At 38.9% G+C, this 21409-nt stretch overlaps 1 protein-coding gene across 6 annotated transcripts in view; it reads right to left on the bottom strand.

Moving 5' to 3' along the window:
- Positions 1-1085: 1085 nt before the first annotated feature.
- Positions 1086-21409, bottom strand: part of Phf3 (PHD finger protein 3) — a 73911-nt gene continuing 53587 nt past the window's right edge. For all 6 annotated transcript variants that reach the window (XM_050134514.1, XM_050134515.1, XM_050134517.1 and 3 more), the window contains 10 exons: positions 19242-19386; positions 19005-19161; positions 15521-15637; positions 13380-13511; positions 12659-12791; positions 11536-11731; positions 10583-10730; positions 7929-8018; positions 4471-4666; positions 1086-4251 (listed from right to left, as the gene is read on the bottom strand). In XM_050134514.1, the coding sequence (XP_049990471.1) occupies positions 2198-4251; positions 4471-4666; positions 7929-8018; positions 10583-10730; positions 11536-11731; positions 12659-12791; positions 13380-13511; positions 15521-15637; positions 19005-19161; positions 19242-19386 (3368 nt within the window). In that variant the 3' untranslated portion in view covers positions 1086-2197. The remainder of the gene's footprint in view (positions 4252-4470; positions 4667-7928; positions 8019-10582; positions 10731-11535; positions 11732-12658; positions 12792-13379; positions 13512-15520; positions 15638-19004; positions 19162-19241; positions 19387-21409) is intronic.

Here is a 21409-nt window from a genome sequence, read left to right as displayed (position 1 = left end):
GCTACCTCCCTTATATGTGTGACATTTTGAACTGCAGAACTGCAATGAGCGGTTGTAGCTGCACCGAGGCAGCCACATCACAGCAGGGACAAATGAGCGCTGGTGTTCGGGCACGTGGCTAACATACACTAGCCAATCTGTGAACAGATGTGTGGGCATACAGTTATCTTGCTATTCCTGTTTGAGTTAGATTGCTGAAAAGGGGTTCAGGAATGCTGATGGGACAAACAGAAAGGCTATAAATGCTTTTGCTTCCCTCTCCAGTTTTAGAGCACAACTATTGAACAGACTGTAAAGGAAAGCAAAGCTTAACTGGGACTCCAACTCTGATTATAGCAGTCTAACCTTGGACAATTTCCCAGGTTCCAGATTCTTACATTCTTAATCAACTGTTCACCTATCAAGGCTGCTCAAAGATCGCATGAACCAAGAACATTCAATACAAGACCTGGCATCTAGGGCTCAAAGCAGCTATCTTTTTCCATTCAAAAATCCCCTTTCTTTTTACGTGTACCTTAGAAAACAAGTCAGGTGTCAGGTGGACCCAAAAACCACACACATCAGGAAAAGCAGATTTCCTGACACATGTGGAGTAAGTAACCCATGACTTCACAATCTCACAATAATGTAAACAATGATTAGCCTTAGGATTGGTCTTGTGTAAGACCTTTCTTTTCCCTTGCAAGTTAACTTCCAAAAAAAGTAGACCAAAGTTAAAAATACTTTATTTAAGTGAAAACCCTTCACTTTAGAACTTTCATGATGATAAACTTTAGAGGCAAAGATGAAAGAAGTCTACTGTAATCCTTGCAATTCAGACAAAATGTTTGACTGTTATTTTCTCTAGAGAGAATAGCAAGGTTAATCCAGTTTCAAAAACCTGGTAACGCCCCTTTAAGTACAATTTTCTTAATTTTGTGGAGTTCCTGGCATTCTTATTCATGGGTACAAGTAGGCAAGAACACTGATTGCTCTTGATTGGGTCTCAAGTGTTTTAACATCGTCTGGCAGCTACTGCTTTGTAAATTTTAAACATCAGCACAGGCTGTATTTCAGGGTGTGGGTAAGTTTAAATACGAAAGAACAACAGTCTCATGTATTTTCTATTTCAAGTCAAACTGGTATATTCAATTTTACAGTTGCCCTACAAACAAAATCATTTTACAAAAAAAAATTTCAAAATACATTTCACTTAAAAGTTCTGCAGTTTTACAATGATTACTGAGTCCTGTATAACAAAGTTTGATCATATATAAGTGTTCAGAATCATAATAGCAACTAAGTGGATAACTGCAAAGCTCCCTGCTGGCAGGTCTACGTACTAGTCTCTTTAGAAGTGGTACATCAGACTGAAAACCAACCATTCCCTGCTGGTCATGTCTGACACTGTGTCTACACATCCTTTCGGGGTAGAAGAACAATGAATGTCTCACGGAAAAGAAGCTTTGAGGAACCTCTCACTACTGAATTTCAAATCACACACACAAAGCAGGTGAGAAATTCTTTTATCATATTTAGAATCAAAATATCCCTTAAAATATTTACATTTTACAGTAAAAAGGATAGCAAAACACAAGATCATGTACAAGCTTAAGTATTCAAGTTTCTGAAGAGCCAGAAGGGAAAGGAATATGGCCTACCACAAACTACAGGACATGGTAAGAAATGCCTTCAATGAGTACAGATTAAAGCAATAAGTGGACTCCTTGGGCTTCTGATTCATGGTCAAAAATTGCCCAACTAGATGATTAATATGGTCTGATTATGAAGTCGCTTGGCTTTTTTGTTGCTCCTCTACATTTTCCTTAAAAACAGTGCAATTGAAAACAAATGTACAGAGCACAGGTTACTTTCAAATTAGTCATTATATAAAGGACATTCACTAGAGGCAGTAAATATATTTCATAGTTAACCATATTTAACAATTAAGGAATAAAACTAAAATTTCTAAGCCTTTATTGCATATTAATAAAACAATCTTTGAATATACAGCATTGTAAAACTTTCAAAAATATTAAATTCCTGGAAGTAGGATGGTGGATGGTGGGCACTGTGCAGACCTGCTCCAGCAGCTGACTGCTCTGCAGACCACCAAGAGGAAAGATTTAAAAGGTGGAACAGTCCTACCAGGCGATCTTATAAAGATACACAACATCTAATAGTTTTTTAAATGCGACGTTGAAGCAGCCTGCAAATTTCACCTTTTGCTTTTTGCTCTGTCAGTATGGTCCCTGTCTTTATGGTACCTCTCTCTGTCCTTCTCCCCTTCTCTATGCTTATTCTTCTCTCGTTCCTTCTCCTTTTCATGGTCCGGTTTCTTGTCTGCATTCTTACTCTCTCTGCCTATTTTTCCATCTGTCGCTCGATCACTATGTGATGCCCGTGCCCGTTCCTTATGTCCTTCCTCTTTGTTTTTCCTGTCTCTGTCTTTTTCTTGGCTTCTGTCTCTGTGTCTGTGTCTTTCAGAGTCTTGCTCCCATTCTTTGTCATGACGCTCTCTTTTCAAGTGGTGTGAATCACTGTAAAATCTCTGGCGGTCCCCTTTACCCCTATTGAATGGCCTGTCTAGTTGTTGTTGGTCTTGCCTACCCCAAGGGTCACTATGGCGCCTTTCTGGTCTCCGTATGTCTTTGACCTGATAAAAATTTTGTGGGCCCATATACCTTGATGCTTGTGAAAGCGGCCCCATCATTCGTTGAGGTTGGCCTGGGAGATGAACAGGTGGCCAAGGAACCATAGGGTTTTGAGGAAAACCAAAGCCTGGAGGGGGAAGTAACGGAGGTGGCAAATGTGGTGGAAATCCAAACACACTTTGGGGAGGGAAGTTTGGAGGTCCTGGAAATGGGAACCCAGGAGGACTAGACTTGAGATGCTGGAGATTGGGCTGCTGTGGCCTCACAGGTGAAAAGTTTGCACTTGCCCTGGGGCTGGTACTCCTAGAAGTAAAGTTGATGCTTTTAGAAGGAAATTCTGACTGGCATGTACTTCCAGCTTCAAAATGAGATGATGCTGTAGTGGATCCTCTTCTAAATGGGTGAACGGTTTCAATACTTTGTGTTAAAATATCCTCCTGTAAAGGACTGGCTTGTTCTGTCTGTGAAGAATTTACGTTTTCCACTGAGGATGGGTTTTGTGTAGTCTCAGAATCATCATTCTGCTCTACACATGAGTTCCTCTCTATGGAAGACAGTTTTCCCTCCCCACTGATGGATTCTGCTAAGAGCTCTTTGCTGTGCGATGGACCAGGCAGAGCACTCTTGTCTCCATTTCGGCAGCTCTCTGCATCTTTGCTTTCTGAGGTTGTCTGCTGATTTCGTCCAGCTGCTTGCCTAGGGTCCCTTTTCAGATTGATAACCTGGGGGGGCCTTGTGTTAGCAACCACATTTTCACTGCAACTCACATTCCCATCTACGCTTCCCTTTCGAGTATCTTGCAAACTACTCTCTTGATCTTGGAGCAGCTGTCTTTTTAATGTTCTGTCTTTGTTCTCCATAGTTTCCTCATGTTTTGATGGAATTGATAAATTTGTTAAGAATGCTTCTGTAGAAACATCTGGTGGTTTCCCTCTCAGACTAAGACTCGCCAAAGGCCCTGGGGAAATGGAAGGGCAGCCCACTAATGAAGTGTCTTCTACTCCTGAATTTTTACCTATAGATTCTGAAATATTATCTGCTTTAACTTTTATCTCCTTGGCTTCACCTTCAGCTACTTCCACTTTATCTATTTTCTCTACTTTTGGGTTGGTTTGATCATCTATAAAAGGAATTTCTTTGACAGTACTTTGTTCTCCAGAAGGCTGAGCCTGCTCATACACTTGACCAGTGGTGCCCAAAAGGCTTTGGAGTATATCATCCACAGGAAGAGGCTTATTTGCTAATTCCAAAGTAGAGGGTTGATTTTCCCAGCCTATAAGGACCCCAGGAAGGAACCGCAAGGGTTTTGGCGGCTCTGGCTTATTGACTTCCAACAGAGGTTCGGTGGTTGTGGGCAGGTCTTCCTGCATCGGCTGAGGGAGCTTGTTTCTCTGCTTGTGCAGCACAGTTGTGAAGGAATTGAAAAAGTCATTCTCCTCCTCAGCGGTTTCCTCCAGAGATGAGTCCAGTTTACCCTTTTTGTCAGGTGGCAAGGCTACTGGGGCAGTCTCAGGAGTCTCAGCTGTGTGACTAGGACCAGCACTAGCGCTATGCTGCCGCTTCAGCTTCTGACGAATAATGAGGCCCAACAACAGATTAGGTCTGTGCAGTTCGAGTCCTGGAGAAAACAAACATCAACCATCATTTGCAATCAATTCCTAAAAGGGTACATTTCACAAGCAGTCCATTCCAAGCTACTGAACGGTGGCTAGCCCTGTCACGCCGTCTCTAATGGGTCTGAATCCTAAGACAGAAAGCAGCCATGCTTTTTTATTTGGACTGACCCCCCCTCCCACTTTTTTTTCAATCTTATTCTATTACCAAAACATGTACTTACCAGGTCCATCAAAAGGCACAAGAGGGTGTGGAATTTTATCTGCAGCACCCAAAGGAATAAGGTACATATCTTTAACCTGCTTCATGTTGTTAGCAGCTACGCCATAACGCTTTCTGCTACTGAAGTATGCAAACAGCAAAGTATAAGAAATTTGATCTTCTTCAGTTACTGGTGTGAAGCGAACCACACAGATTTCCTATTCAAGAGAGTAACAAACAATTACTTAAAATAATAATCTAAAATGTATCTTGATTTCAAATACAGTTTATTAATTAGTACTAATCTAATTTCGAGTTTTATGAAGGTCATCAAATAGCAGTCAAGTTAAATAGAAACTAGAATTCTAAAAGGAAACTTCTAAGAAAATACCCTTCCTGGTTCATTGAGGATTCTGTATTATTTGAAGACCTCCCATAACAAATTGAGACCGCATACACACCTATACTCCCAGGCACTTGGGGACTGAGAGGCAGAAAAATGAGAAGTTTAATTCCTGCCTGGGCCATTTAGGAGATGCTCATTTATGATAAAATATGGTCTATGCAAATAGCTCACTAGTAGAACATTTGCCTAGTATGAGTAAGGTAGGGATGCAGGGGAGAAAGGCCCAAGGCACTTGGATACAATGTAATTGTTCAAGGTCATACAAATTATCAGTGGCAAGGACAATGTTGAAACCCAAGTCTTTTGGTATCTGCACAATTCCTGCTTTCCAAAGATATAACCTCTAGAGAGCAGCCTGTATTCTGGGCACACTGAAATAATAGTGCCCACACTACTACCCAACAATGTCACAGAAGTTGGTCCTATTGTGGGAGATATATCCATGACCCCAGCAAATGTCTGAAATCACAGATAGCACTGAACATTATATAAATGTTCATTCCCTGCATGTACCTATGATCCCAATGATAAAGCTAATTAATAAATTAGAAACAGAAAGGCATACAGTAGTGGGAAAATATAATGTATTAAAATTGTTAGTATCACTAATTTTGTCTTGAGGCTATTAAATAAAATAAAAATTATCTAATGATGGAGACAGCACGTGGGTAGCACACACTGTCTGAAAGCTGGATGACTCACATCCTTGATGGACAGAGAGAGCAGAATGGAAAAATATTTTTCATCATATACCTTAAAACTAAAACCTCAGAGAGTGGAAAAAAGTGATAAATGAGGACTTAGATAAACACAAACATGCAAGTCTGGTATCCAGTCTACAGAGCCTAAGCACAGGAATTAAGGGGACTCGGTTTTGACAACACTCTAAAGACACATACACACAAACTCTAAGCTTTTAAGGTGATTGGCTAACTCAGTAATTTTGCTTCCCATTTCTGGGATTCTTGGATTTATTATAAATAAAAAGACAGTCATAATTTTGTATTGGAGGGCTCTTCTTAAAGATTTGCAGTCAAAAATGGCAAAGGCCTGCTTCACTACAATGCCCAATGACACAAAAACAAGAAATACATTAGTGAGCTAAGCTATGGCTCTGCCTCCTAGACATTAGATAGAGTTCTTACAACTCCTATCTGAAGATTCGGTATCAATGCTCTCAACTCTGAAACTTGGAAGGCCAACATTTAGAAAACTCCATACCTGTCGACATGTGATAAAATGCAATCAAAACATGGGTACTCTAAAAATATGGTATGAAATTACCTTCAGTCTATGCTTGTAAGGTTTATGTAACCCATAAATGCATTTCACATTTACACTTGAACTTCCATTCCGAAGGTACCATCTTACATATATGCTAACATTACAAAATTCGGAGAAGTTCAAAATCTAAAGCATTTCTAATCGATCATAAGCAGTTTGGATAGGGGATATCCAAAATGTCTTAGTAACATCACATTACATATAAGCTAAGTATTCTTGTGTTTAAACCAGTTCAATCTGAAGGCATGCTATAACGTACTGGGCAGTAACATACATCCCCATGCTTTCACAAACACACACACACATGTTAAATGTGTGTATGTGTATAAGTGATAGCAAACAATGCGATTCTGTCTATCTCTACCTCCCAAGCTTAGTAGCCTTTTACTTGCCTCAAAGTACTGAAACACAATAATCAATTTAATTAAAAAATCTATATGGGGGGGAGTGTTTAAGACTCTCCATTTTGGTTCACTTTAAAGAAAAACAAGAAACTTCTACAAAGAAATTATTTAAATTATTCATGTATATTACCATTCTCTATGAGTTTAAGAAACTAGAGAAATTATATAGAAAACCTGGAAGAGAAATATTACCATGATGGGGGCTACTGATTATCTCCTAGTTTATAGTCTCCTCTTTCTGTTACTAACAAACCTTAATTTTTGGCTGGCACTTGGGCCAAGTAGAGACCACATTTGCCAGTTTCCTTTGCAGTCACGCACAGCTCTTTGACTACGTTCATGTCAAGTGAATTAAAGAAAAAAAATTAAGTGATAACTGTAATTTCTCAGGTTTGCCTTTAAGAACAACTTGACAGACCAGATGGTGGTGGCACACACCTTTAATCCCAGCACTCAGGAAGCACAGGCAGACAGATCTATGTGAGTTTGAGGCCAGTCTGGTCTAGAGAGAGTTCCACGACAGGCTCCAAAGCTACACAGAGGAACCCTGTCTTGAAAAACATGAAACAAAAAAACCAACCAAACAAAAACCCTTGACAAATAGCCCTCACTTATCCCCACCAGTGGCTGACATGAGCTTGAACAATTTTGCCTAATGATGGCAAGCACTCCTAGAAACAATAAATGGACAGAAGCAGCCTGGTTCCCAAATGATCCTACACAACCAGAGCCCAAAGCCTTAAGCACCCTAACTGGTAAAGGAGGACTGGCTTCTGCAGTATCTGAACCCCTGGACAGAGAGTGCAGAGCTCACCTGCAGCCTGACTAAAACAGGGTAAATCAACACCTACTCTACCACATTTCCTTCCACAGTGCTGACAGAGCTATGGAGGACACATTCCAGAAGACAGGGACTAAAGGGAATGCTGCACCGCTTTGAGCAAAGGGCTTTACTTCAGTTTGCATATCCACATGTGTAGCCCACAGGTCAACCAAAGGGTCATTTCTAGGGAGCTGTCCTTACTGTTCTAAGAAACAGTATCTTACTGGGCCCTGCACTCTAATTAGCTTGGTATTTGGCCAGGCATCACAAGTCCGCACCTGTCTCCCCAGTGCTGACATCATCAATGTGCACCTCCACACTCTAGACTGTTACGTGTACTGGGAATTAAACACAGGTCCTCAGACTTGCATAGATGCCATTTTACCAAATGAGCTGTCTATCACCTCCAGGGCCCTTTACCTCCATTCTGTAATGCAGATTATAACATTTCAAACTTGTATTAGCTCCCTTCCCCTAAGAAACACCAGGCCCTTGTATAAAACACTAAGTAGTTTGATTCTGTAAACATTTCACATACTGGCATTTTTAAAAAGTTTACATACCTTGGTTCCTGAGGCTTTTATCTTTTCCACGTAATCCCAAACTGTCTGAGGTGATATCCTGCCACCTACTTGAATACTGTCTGGTAAGTCCTATGGTTAAAAAAAAAAAAATTCAACAAATATAGAATATCTTCATTACAATATCCATGATTCATACATATTTAGCTTTGAGAATAATTTGAAAAATAATTTGAAAAACAAATAAGTAAGGCTAAGAACATGGTGGTAGAACATGTACTTAGCATATAAGACTCAAGCTTCAGTTGATCTCCAGAACACACAGTGAGTAAAATTGCAACACAAAACAAAACACAGTAGAGAAATAGCAACAGATCTTATTTCAAATGCCAACTTCAAATAAGTAATACTAAAAATGAAGTTTACTAAAGAGGAAAATGTTAGATAAAAACATAAAATACAGTCTCAACACTAAGAAAGAAATATCCAAGGTCATGCCAGGTCAGAATAAACAAGCACAAGGAAAAGAACCAGCAGCCAAGACAGTGATATGGGATTTCCCTCTGGATGCTGTGATTACCATTGGTTAATAAAGAAACTGCATTGGGCCTGCACAGGGAATAGAGGTAGGCAGGGAAAACTAAGCTGAGTGCTGGGAGAAAAGGAGGTGGAGTCAGGGAGAAGCCATGTAGCCCCTCCCTGCCAGAGACAGTCACTGGACAGAACATTGGCAGGTAAGGCACAGCTGTGTGGTGATACACAGATTAATAAGATCAGTACACTCCTGGACACTCAGAGGCAGGTTTTCTGTTCTTCAATGGTTATCTGTGGTAGTGGGCAGGACAATTCTTTGCCTTTGGTTTTTTTGTTTTGTTTGGCTTTGTTTTTTTTTTTTTTTTTTTTTTTTTTTTTTGTTTTTTTGTTTTTTGAGTGAGGGTTTCTCTGTGTAACAATCCTAGCTGTCTTAGAACTAGCTCTTGTAGATCAGGCTGGCCTCCAACTCAGAGATTTGCCTACCTCTGCCTCTCAAGTGCTGGGATAAAGCCATGTGCCACCATTGCCTGGCTGTTTTATATTTTCAAACAGGTCTCACTATGTAAACCAACCTGGTCTCGAACTCATAGAGATCCACCTGCTTCTGTCTCCAAAGTGCTGGAACTACAGGCATGCACTACTATGCCTAGTGCTTCTTTTAACTTTTTTTTTTTTGAGGTATTCTTAATTATGAAGTTCAGATTTGATGCAACTTAATTACAAAGTATATTTTTGTAAAAAGAAAATTAACTCTAACAATGCAAAACATTTTTAAAATGTATAAGCACACACAAGGTATACTGCTATTATATATATATACATATATATATATGAAATTAATCAGACATTTAAAACTTTATTCAGTGTATTCGTTTTTTCTCTGAAGACCAAGGAAAATCATAAAAGTAGAATTAAGATTATTTAACTCATTAGTTGCTTTGACTATTTTGAGATTTTTAGCTCAAAAAAAAAACCAAACTAAAAAGCAGAAATGGAGTTAAAGAAAGTGAACTCATAGAAACTGTGGCATTCAGGAAAGCAGTTTCATTCGAAGTCAAAGGGTCTGGGAGTCTAGGACCAAATTGCCATGTAAAAAGAATTGCCTTAAAAATAATATAAAAAAAACCCTAAGAATTCAAGACTTTTTTTCCTTCAAAAGACCATCACTACCCCATCTAATTTTTCTCTAACAAAACTCACATTCCTAAAATATTATTATCCAAGTAAATTATGTAACAACAGCATTGTGAAGTAACTAAAAACAACAGTGATGTAAGAGTCTGTGGCTGTAGCTTGGTGGCAGAAGGCTTGACATACACACAGGGCCCTGGGAAGGGTACCTAGAACCACAAGGAGGAGATGGACTCAGGAAAATTTCAGCCTAATCAAAAGAAAACTCACCTTAACATTATAGAGAATGATCATATGATTTAGACTTGTTAAAATCTGAAATGAATTATTTAAATAACTGGCTTATGATTAGAAGACTAAGAATAAATGAAAAAGCTAATCTAACAAACCAGCAAAAATAATGTACATAATACATGTACACTGGCTTTGTTTCCTTTGATGTTGTTGTTTAATGTCACAGCTGGTCACTAATTACAGCATTACGCTACTACTATTTATTTTCTATTATTTAACATTTTCTTCCTTTGGATACACAACCAACCAAAGGCACCACTGCACTGATTAGTCAGTGGTCTCCTGAGACTGACAATTAGATGTAAGCTTTACTTCCCAGTAAAACAGACAGGCAAATACTCCGGTCCTGAACATAAACAGTGTAGGAATTCCATTTTTTTTTTTTTTTTTAGCAATTTAGAGACTTTTCTCTTAGGCTACCTTTGCCATAAACATGCAAGTCTTTTATGCAAATCTCTACTTAAAAACAAACTTGGATAATCATGGAGACACAATGGTTTTTAACTGTCTCAGTGAAGTGCATTTTAGAAAAAGTAAGGCATCTAAGTTTAAAACTTTCAGGATACAGTTTTCTACCAGTATGCAAATTCATTTGTGAATTAATAATTTATAACTGTTTTAAGGATCATTAATAAATGGGCTTTTAACAATTTAAATTATTATTAACTGTATGTCTCCCTGCCTACTGCTTTCAGAAACACAACCCAAGTAAGGAAAGGCAACAAAGTTCACAGTACCTCTGTCAAGTACTCAGGGGATCCAGACACAGGGTAGGCTTTGGTAACAAACTTTGCCACACTTGGCATATTGATAAAACCTTTCCAGATGAAGTTCAATCGAGCCAGGAAGGTAGACTCAACTTCAACAGTTCCAGGCATCTCTGGACTAGAACAGGATACTAAAGTTAGCAACAAAGTCATTCATATGACTCTATGGGTAAAGACACTTGCTACCAATCTTGAGGGCCTGGGTTCAATCCCTTGTACCCACATAAAGGTGGAAACAAAATTAACAAACCAAGTTGCCCTTTAACCTCCACATGAGTGTTGTAGCACATACACACACAAACAAGTACAGTAAATAAAATGCCCAGAAATGAGTCAATTTTCTACATAGTTATTGAAAGCATTATATATCAAGAATATGATCAATAAAAATAAGTATAAATAAAGGTCAATAAAAAGAAAAGCTATCAATCCATAGAAATCTACATTTTCAATTTATAAGATCCAAAACTGTGCAAGCATAGAGCAAGTGCTGTATCCCGTACTTCTTGGGACCAGCATATTTAAATCATTTGCTTCCGGTTTAGCTATAAAGAGTCACTTTTTACTTTATGTGTATGAGCATTTGCCTATGTACCATATGCATGTCCATGGAGGCCAGAGGAGGGTGTCAGACCTTTTGGAACTAGAGGTACAGATGGTTCTAAGCTGACCTCTGGGAGAGCAGTCAGTGCTCTTAAATGATGAGCCATAATTAAAATCTGAAAGTTGTAACTTCATACTCTCAAGTCTCTTAAATCTAAAATCCATTCAAAATAAATTAACTTTCAGAGTCCTGTTCACTTATCTCACTTGGCCCGAGTATAACAGATACTTTCTCACAAGTCCCTGAAAGTATGCCACTTTTCTATTTGTAAAAGGACAAGTGAGCAACGGTTACAGAACTATGACTGAGAGAGCGCTACCGTGGCGTAGGAGAGAACGTTGATTTGGGAGACTCCTGTTTCTCTTCCTCAAAGAATTCTGAAGCCAGAATAGTTGTAGTTGAAGACAAGGCATCTGCTATACTTTCTGCTTCGTTGTCCGAATGTTTGCGAGCTCCTCCCACAACAACTTTCACGGTTTTTGGAGAAAGATCATCTACAGGTGGTGCCATTCGACCTGAAGCCACAAGACACCAAAATATGCTTGTTATCTGAAATTTTAAAATGTTCATTCAGTTTAGTTTCTAAAGGGATTTCGTTTCTTTGGCTCAATTATTGAGTAAAGATTTCCTGAGGCAATATATACCTGCAATGTTTTCTCACACCAAGTTATTACACCTATTCTCAGAACCAATAAGGAACTGTTCCAGAGGACAACTCCCTCTTCCACAGAGACCTAAACTAACCGAAATGCAACTCCCAGCACACTGTGGAAGATTCTACCTGAACTAACCTAACACCCCCTTTGACCATCTTATAAAACATCACAAGTAAATGAGGAGTTGATGATATATATCTGTCCTCACCTATGAATGGGAAAAATCAGCAAAACAATGTTAACTAATCAAGCATAGAGGCACATGCCTTTCATCCCAGCACTAGGGAAATAGAGGCAGGAGGATCTTTCTGAGTTTGAGGCCAACCTGGTCTACAAAGCAACTTCCAGGACAGCCAGGACTGTTACCCACGGAAACACTGTCTCCAGATAGATAGATAGATAGAGAGAGAGAGAGAGCGAGAGAGAGAGAGCGCGCGCAATGTTAAGCTACATAACATGAACGACATTGTAGTTTAGAAAATGATACAAATGTGGGACTATAGCACGTGAAAGGAAAAACAAACTCAAACATTCTGAAAACAGGCATGTCTAGTCATCCAACAAATGCTCCCCATGCGCTACTGTAAATTTACATTTTTGTGCACATGGAAAGGCATGGCTATGCCTGCTTTTGCATTTGTAAAATGGACTAATCTCATTGAACAGGAGCAGGTAGATGCTGCAGCACCCAAGCTGGGAAAATAAAACCTACCCCAATTACAAAGACAACTACAGAAATACCCCTTAAACAACGAGTGTAATACTGGAGAAGGCAAAACTCCCAACCTATGCATATTTTGCAGTTCAGATCAAAGAGATGCTGTCTGTGTTGACTGGTGGTATCTTTAGATGTGGAGTCAGACTCTTTTTGTTTTTCAGATCCTTCTGGCTTCTCCAATGACTTATTGGCTGAAGGTTCCTAACATAAGTGAGAATAAAAATAAGATTTAGCAATAAAATCTGGTACTGATTTTAAATGTCAACTTGCTATTTCATAAACATAAACATATTTCATTTCCAAAGTGAAGCCATTATGTTTATAAGGTTCTGACTCTCTTAAGAAAAAATAACAGCTGCGAATGGTAGCACACATCTTTAATCCCAGCTCTGGGACAGCCAAGGCTATTTACACAGATCCTGCCTCAAAAAACCAATAAATAAGTAAAAGTAAGAATTAGCATTTATTACTTCGAGCAAAATCTCAAAACAACTCAAAGCTTTTAATCAGTCTTCAAATTATTTTTTCCACTGGTATTTGAAAACAAGGAAATTTGAAATAAAAATGTCTACATCTTGACCTACTTCTCATTTTTTATTATACAAGAGAAAATAAATCTTAATCTAGTTAAAGAAAAGGTGCAATTACTCTCAAATTACACTATTTACCAATCCAGTAAAACAGACTCCTTTAAAATCCACAATTTAAAAATAATGTTCTGCTTTAATAAGACAAGTCTTACCCCATCTTCATGTTCTAAGCTACAGATAGGACACATCTGCTCTTTACCTGTATCTCCATGGCTGCTTCCTGTTCTTTCATTGGGGCATCACTCTCAATTTCTATCTCCCCTTTATGAGTTATTTTTGTGATCGGTCGTCTTTCCACTTCTCTTTGCTCTTTCTCAATCATCTCTATAGTCTAACAGAAAACATTTTAAGAAATATTTAAAGTATGTGCTTTAATAATGTACTTACTTACCTAATAATTTTACATAATAAATTTATAGCTTCTCTCATAGAAAATACAAATAAACACTGTAAAATATAGAATTCAACTCTATAATATAATATAATATAATATAATATAATATAATATAATATAATATAATATAATATAATATAGAATTCAGTCATGAGAGGCTCACATTAACATATGAGATAGTGTATGGGCGGGGGTGTCAAATAGAGCAAGGAGAAGTAAGGAGTGCAAAGGTCTGTCCATCTATTCCTTGTTTGTTAGTTGTAAAATATAGATAAGAAAGTCAGATAGGATCAGTAAGATTGCTCAGAAGGTAAAGGCTCTTACCAAATAACCTGAGAACCTCAGTTTGATCCCTAGAATCCACGGAAAGGCAAGTGGAGCGATCCGCTCACAAACTTGTCTTGTGACATTCGCAAATAAAGGTGCCCTGGCACACCGCCATTCCCCATTTATCATACACACAATAGCACCAAATAAAACAACTAAAAAAAAAAAAATTCAAGCAGAAAATCCAAGAAAAGGAAAACTGGTCTCCAATGCATGGGCAGTCAATTTTAAAACATAACTTTGGCAAGTGTGTATTTAACATGCGGAGAGAAAGATGATGCTAACATTATTTTCAAAATAAAGAAGAGGCAAGATTATGTAAGAATAAAGGAAAAAAAGTGATGTACAAACAGATAGGGTACTTCATGAAGGCCTCGTGACCTTCAGACCACTGTTGACAGCGACCAAGAAGGGTTAATGTGCCCATGATGAAAGCAAGCATCATGTTGTGTAGGAGGCCTTTCTGTATTTGTGTTGCTTTCATTGGTTATTAAAGAAACTGCCTTGGCCTAGTTGATAGGGTGGAACGCAGATAGGCAGGGAAGACAGAAGAGAATTCTGGAAGGAAGAAAGCAGAGACAGGCAGACGCCATGAAGCTCTAATTCTATAATCCGCTGACCAGCAAAAAATGAAAGAAAAAAACTAGAAAAATGTATAGAACAAAAAAGGCAATAAAAAAGGAAAGTCCTACAGTAGGATATAAGAATTTAAGAAACAGGCTGAAAAGGCTCAGTAGTTAGTTAAGGGCACTTACTCTTGCAAAAAACATGTGTTCAGTTCCCAGAACTACATGGAGGCTCACACGGGACCCAAAACTGTGCTGGTTAGTTTTATGTCAACCTACAGTCATCTGAAGAAAGGGAACTCCAATTGAGAAGATGCTTCCACAAGATCAGGCTGTAAGCAGACAAGCCTAAATGCATTTTCTTTACTAGCAATCAATGGGAGAGGGTCCATCCCATTATAGGAACACAATGTGGGGGACACCCCTGGCCTGAAAGTCCTGGGTTCTATAAGAAAGCAGGCTGAGCAAGCTAAAATGAGCAAACCAGTAAGCAGCTCTCCTCCATGGCCTCCGTCTGCATCAGCTCCTGCTCCAAGGCTCCTACACAGTTTTGAGTTCCTGCCTAGTCTGCTCTCAGTGAACTCCAACTCAGGATAAACTCTTTCCTCCCCTAGGGCTTTGGTCCTGTTTTTTCATCATAGCAAAAGAAACCTTAAAACAGACACCCTCTTCAGACAGTGCATGCATGTGAAACACATACAAGCAAAAAGTTCATACATAAAATAAAAATAACTGAATCGTTTTTAAAAGGTTAAGAAACAAAGGAAGCTGAGCACAACGGCACATGGTAGTCATCTCAGCACTTAAAATGCTTAGGTGAGATCACTCAACCCTAGGCAGAATATAAGGTCACCCTGAAACACTGGGGAACATGACAAAAGAGGAGAAGGGAGGGAGAAAAGAAAAATGGAGAGATGGGAGAGAATAGGTGTTAGAAAACAAAGCCTGTTTTACTTGCACTCTGTACTGACTGATCTTTGTAAAGTTTGCCCCATGGTTAAAAAGCAAAGACTTTGATAGCCAAGCCAAACACAGAGTTATGAATGTCCTTACGTGTCTGTTTTCCCTTCGTCTCCACGCAGCTAACTCTTTAGAGGCTAGTTCTTCTGGACTCATTCTTATAAGATGATCAGGGGTTACTTCTCCTTTTAGTACTTTTTTAAATAATATCTACAGGATTTTAAAATGAGAAGGAGACACAAACATTTAGAAACAAAAGAGCTTTTTCATGTGTGAACTTCTAATAAGTAAACTTTGAAGCAACTTTTAAGTCTGATTTATAAACATTCATAATTTATATATAACCTAGTACACACAGCCTAACAGCTTTGTATTCTAGAAGAGTAAAACACTTCCTATATAAAATTCAACTTATGCCGGGCAGTGGTGGCGCACGCCTTTAATCCCAGCACTCGGGAGGCAGAGGCAGGCAGATCTCTGTGAGTTCGAGACCAGCCTGGTCTACAGAGCTAGTTCCAGGACAGGCTCCAAAGCCACAGAGAAACCCTGTCTCGGAAAAAAAAAAAAAAAAATTCAACTTGATGCCAATTGGTGTCCACACCTGTAATGCCCACAGTAGGGTGGAATGTTCAAGGACAACCTCAGCTACAGCTTGCTACACTGTGACATTCTGTTACAGTTCTGCTCCACCCCACTCCACCCCCCCCCCAAAAAAGAAAAGAAAATTCGTGTAAAAATTAACAAGAAAAAACAAGTGCAATGAAATTATCATACAGCTGTCCAAAAACTGTATTAAGTCTAACCCAGGACGAATTATAATAATCACCCACTGTATAGTGATGCACTGAATAAAAACAGCTTTTATCACTGTAATAACTTCTGTTTTTAAGACATTTATCCTTGAATCCTGGCAGGGCTGAGTGGAAACTATAGCAAAGTACCAACTGAGAGGAAAAACAGTCTTCATTTGATTACTGAGAAGTTTCTAGATTATATATTTCCAAGAGTTCTTGGTCCATGACAGATTGTACAACGTAAATTTTCTTCAATAGGTGTAACTTAATATTTCAATCAAATACAGTTGTCCATAAACATTAGGGAGATTGGTCCCAGAAACTCCCCCAATACCAAATCCTCAGATGTTTAAACTACCAATGATGATACACTACTATTTGCATCTAGCCTACATACGTGATCCCATATATAGTTGTGTGTGACCTAACATTTCAGTCTACAATAGTCTATCCAAATAATAATATACAATTTTAATGCTTAGTGACAGAAGATGACTTAGCTGCCTTAGTCTATGCAAATATATTCCAATGTGTACACAATAGCAAAATCACCTAATGATGATCTTTTTATACTGCATCAGCATTAAGTGTCACATAAGTATAAACTATCTCTTTATTTACTTACAATATCTAATACAATGCTAAGAGCCGTGTACAGAGTTGTTACACATATTACACAGGAAATAACAACTAGAAAAATAAACCTATATATGTTCAGTACCTGTTCTGATGGTGGAAAAGAGATGCAGAAATTCACGAGTACTAAGGGATGACCATGTTGCAACAAACATTACTATGCAAACTTACATAACTGATATGAAAGCTCTTACACAAACAGATTTAGTTTAATTCTATAACCTAGAGTCATCTTTAGCACAAAATTTTCAATGGCTCTATGTAAATCTAATACACAAAATAATCAATCTTATTTATACTTTGAACTCTGAAAGTGTTCACTACCTAACTTTTGCTTAGTGCACACAGCAAAGAACTTTCTGTGTATAAACACATACAAATACACATATATACACACATATAAAACACACATACACAGAGCTTTAAGACTTTTGCTAAGTCTCAAATAAGAAATCCCACAAGAAAACTAAGAGATCAATAATGTTTATGCCACATTTAAAAACATATTTTTTAAAAAATTCTATTTCATTTGGTAAAATTATTTCAAATACTTTTCTCGGGGAAAGGGGGTACTGCAAGTTGTTCAGTAATTCACAGCTTAAGTGAACTTTCTGCCTTTGATTCCCTAGGCAGCTGTAAAGTCAAACATGTGCCATCATGCATAGATTTTTGTTTTAAGTTTATAACTAAATGTGACTTGGGATTTTAGTGATTTTAGGCTTGCCGGGTAGTGGTGGTGCATACCTTTAATCCCAGCACTTGGGAGACAGAGGCAGGAGGATCTTGGTGAGTTCGAGGCTAGCCTGGTCTACAAAGTGATTTCCAAGACAGCCAGGACTGTTAAGACAGAAAACCCCGTCTCAAAAACCCAAAGAGCTTAGGCTTAACAGATTTTGAAGAATACTGAAGAATTAATTTTTTATTCAACTGAGTTATGCAAGACTTCCTTTATTAAGGAAAGAAAATGCACATAAATCTAGACATATGGTTCAACAGACTCACAATCACTAATGTACAGGATTCACAAATTAGTAGCAAAAGACCCTATTAAAATGTTATGTTCTGGGGTACATATGCAGCTCAGGTGGCGAAGTGCTTGCCCACCTTGAGTGCAGCTCTGGATCTGAGCCCATAAACATGATAAGGTGAGCAATGTGTAATCCGGGCACTCAAGAGCTGGAGACAGAAGGAAGAGAAGTTTAAAGTCATCCTCAGCTACATCTAATTCAAGACCGTGTTCCCTTTTCTGGCCAGTGAAAACTTGGGTGTTTTTAGTGAGTGTGATGGTTTAAATGCAATTGGCCATCATATTCTCATAGGGGGTGGCATTATTAGTGTGACTTGTTGAAGTAAGTGTGGTCTTACTGGAGGAAGTGTGTCACTGTGGGGGTGGGCTTTTAGGTCTCAAATATGCTCAAGTCACACGCAGTGTCTCAGTTCACTTCCTGTTGCCTGTGGATCAAAGATGTGGAGTTCTCAGCTCCTTCTCTAGCACCATGTCTGTCTGAATGCCATGGCACTCCATGATGATAATGGACTGAACCTCTAAACTGTAAAGCACCCAATTCAATGTTTTCCTTTATCAGAGTTGCTGTGGCCATGGTGTCACTAAGACAGTGAGGAAATGCGGTAGGTCAGCTGAGGGGACAAACTTTATGACAAGAGGCCGAGTGCAGTCACTAGCTCCACAAACAAATAAACCAAGCAGCAGAGAGTATTGTGTGAGCTCCCCAAAGGTGCTGAGCATTTTCACCATGTGACACCCCGTCATCTACAAATGTGCCGGATCACACTCACAGCTATTCAGGATGCACTCAGGCGACGAACCTCTTGCAGGGCATATCTGAGACAGTCTCACTCCAAATAATAAATTGAAGAGGTATATTGTATTATATTACATTATATTGGATTCCTATTCAGGAAAGCTGCAAGCATAAATATTTATAAGACTAGTGGGATGGTTCAGTGTGTAAAGGTGCTTGTTACCAAGTTTGTGGAGCTAAGTTCAATTCTCTGAACTCACTGTAGAAAGAACTGACTCCTGAAAGTTGTCCTCTGACAAAAGAGGCAAAGTACACACATTCCCCCCATACACATGCACAACTTATAAAATTTACGAAAATTTAGAGACAAAACAAGCTACTTACATTGTTTTTAGGATCTTTTAGATTGAACATCAAGCTTCTATATTTATTCTTATACTTGGAATCTGTGTCTCGAAAAAAAGAGAAAAGCTCTTTTTCAATTTTTGTGGCAACCTTTGCTGCCTTTTCCTCTGGGACCTTCAAATTTGAGTCTGTAAGTCTTAAAATTAAAACAATTCAATTATTTTCAAATACATGGAATAAATGTCATTCAACCTTATTGTAATAACAACATATTACCTTTTCATAAGAATATCTTTAAGAGAATGCCGGACACTCTGTCTGATTTGATCTGCAGAGGGTTTGGAAGCAGCAGCAGGGGGGTGCACATGAGGTCCTCCTTTTTCAACTTTCCTCTTTTTCATCTCTTGCTTCTCATGTGTACCTAATTTTTAAAGGATCTAAACTCATTAAACTGTTTTAAAAGGCACTTTCTTTTATAATGAATGATTTAAGTTTAAATCAAAGCAGACTAATTCACTACTTAGCAATAACATCAAACATCCTGGTGTTAAAGTGATAATTAAAATGTCCAGTGTTCTTTTAAAAAGTAGCCCTAAAGCCATGAAGTGTATGCACTCTTGACCCCATTTCAATAAGGATTTCAAAGACAGTTACTCTTCATATTCTACTGCATTTTTAAAAAGGTACTTAGGAAGCCAAGGCAGTGGTGGCATATGCCTTTAATCCCAGCACTCGGGAGGCAGAGGCAGGAGGATCTCTGTGAGTTCGAGGCCAGCCTCTACAAGACCTAGTTCCAGGAAAGGCTCCAAAGCTACAGCAAAAACTATCTCCAAAAAAAAAAAAAAAAAGGCTACTTAGGAAATCTGACCCAAATTTATTAGGTAAACTAATAATGTGATGTCTTCATTAATAGAACTGACTGCGCTTTTCACCTTGTTTGACATTAACTGAATACTAATCTACTCCACTGGTTTTCTTTCTTCCATTATTAATTCTCACACATTTTCAAATTTTCAACGTCAACCTACTACTCTGACATCAGATGATTTATTCTAGAATCTTCTCAGCTCAAAAATTCTGAAATTCTTTTCATTTCTATTTGCTAGCATTCAGAAAAATTATTTCAGGTGGATTGAAAGATGGCTCACTGATTAAGAGCATGTGCTCTTCTAGGACCACGGTGCAGTTCAGAGCACCATGCCAGGCTACTCATGCTCACCTCTAAGTCTGGCTCTGGGGGATCCAGCACATCCGGCCTCCACAGGCACCTGCACTTACATGTACATAGCCACACACTGACATACACACATACACACCATTAGAAATAAAAGTACATCTTTGTCCTGAGTTCAGTTCCCGGCAACCACATGGTGGCTCACAACCATCTGTAATGAGATCTGGTGCCTTCTGGTGTGCAGGCAGACACACAAACAGAATATTGTATACATAATAAATAAATATTTTAAAAAACAACAAAAAGTACATCTTTAAGAATAAATTTGATGGGGGTAGGAAGAATGGGAAAATGAAGGATCAGGTTGGGCAGGGTGAGGGTGGGATGGAGGAGGAAAGAAATTAAAGAGATGTCTTGATTGATGGGGGGGGGGCAGTTCGGGTTAGCAAGAAACCTGGTGCCAGGGAAACTCCCAGGAATCTACAAATATGAATTCAGCTAAGACTCCTAGCAATAGTGGAGAGGGTGCCTGAACTCTCTTTCTCCTGTAATCACATTGGTGACTACCCTAATTGTCATCAGAGAGCCTTCATCCAGTATAGAAGCAGATGCAGAGATCCACAGCCAAGCACAGGGCTGAGCTCCACAAGTCTTGCTGAGGACAGGTGACCCTCATGAGCTAGGGGGATCTTACAGACTCTGGACCAGTCCAACAGCTAGGGAGACTGCATGCGACCTAGGCCCTCTGCATGGGACTAACAGCTATATAGCTTGGTCTGTTTGTGGGGTTCCTAGCAGTGGGATCAGGACCTGCCCACTGTCCCCTGCACTTGAGTTGGCTTTTAGAAACCTATTCTCCATGCTGGTTGCCTCACCCAGCCTTGATACAGGAGGAGGAGCTTGGTCCTGCCTCAACTTGATGTTCTATGCTTTGGCTTTGTTGCCACCCACAGGAGGTCTGTCCCTTTCTGAAAGGAGATGGAGGAGGAGTGGATGGCAGGAGGGAGTAGAGAGGGGAAAGGAACAAGAAGAGAGGAGGGAGGGGAAACTGCAATGGGGATGTAAAATAAATGAAAAACTTTAGTGAATTTTAAAAAGAATGAAATTATATACACTAAAAACTGTACTTACTAATTACACCATTCAATGCATAAGTCACCTTAAATTTATCTCATCACTTATCACTTCCATGCATGGTGAACACACTTGAACTCCTTCTGAAACATAAATCATTACTATCTGCAACCACCTTGCTATATAATACTATACC

This window comes from Alexandromys fortis, unplaced genomic scaffold (genome assembly GCF_014885135.2).
Source record: "Alexandromys fortis isolate MF-2015 unplaced genomic scaffold, M_Fortis_MF-2015_v1.1 scaffold_20, whole genome shotgun sequence".
Lineage (NCBI taxonomy): Eukaryota > Metazoa > Chordata > Mammalia > Rodentia > Cricetidae > Alexandromys > Alexandromys fortis.
Note: the sequence above shows the minus strand (reverse complement) of the source record. Positions and strands in the feature narration are given on the sequence as shown.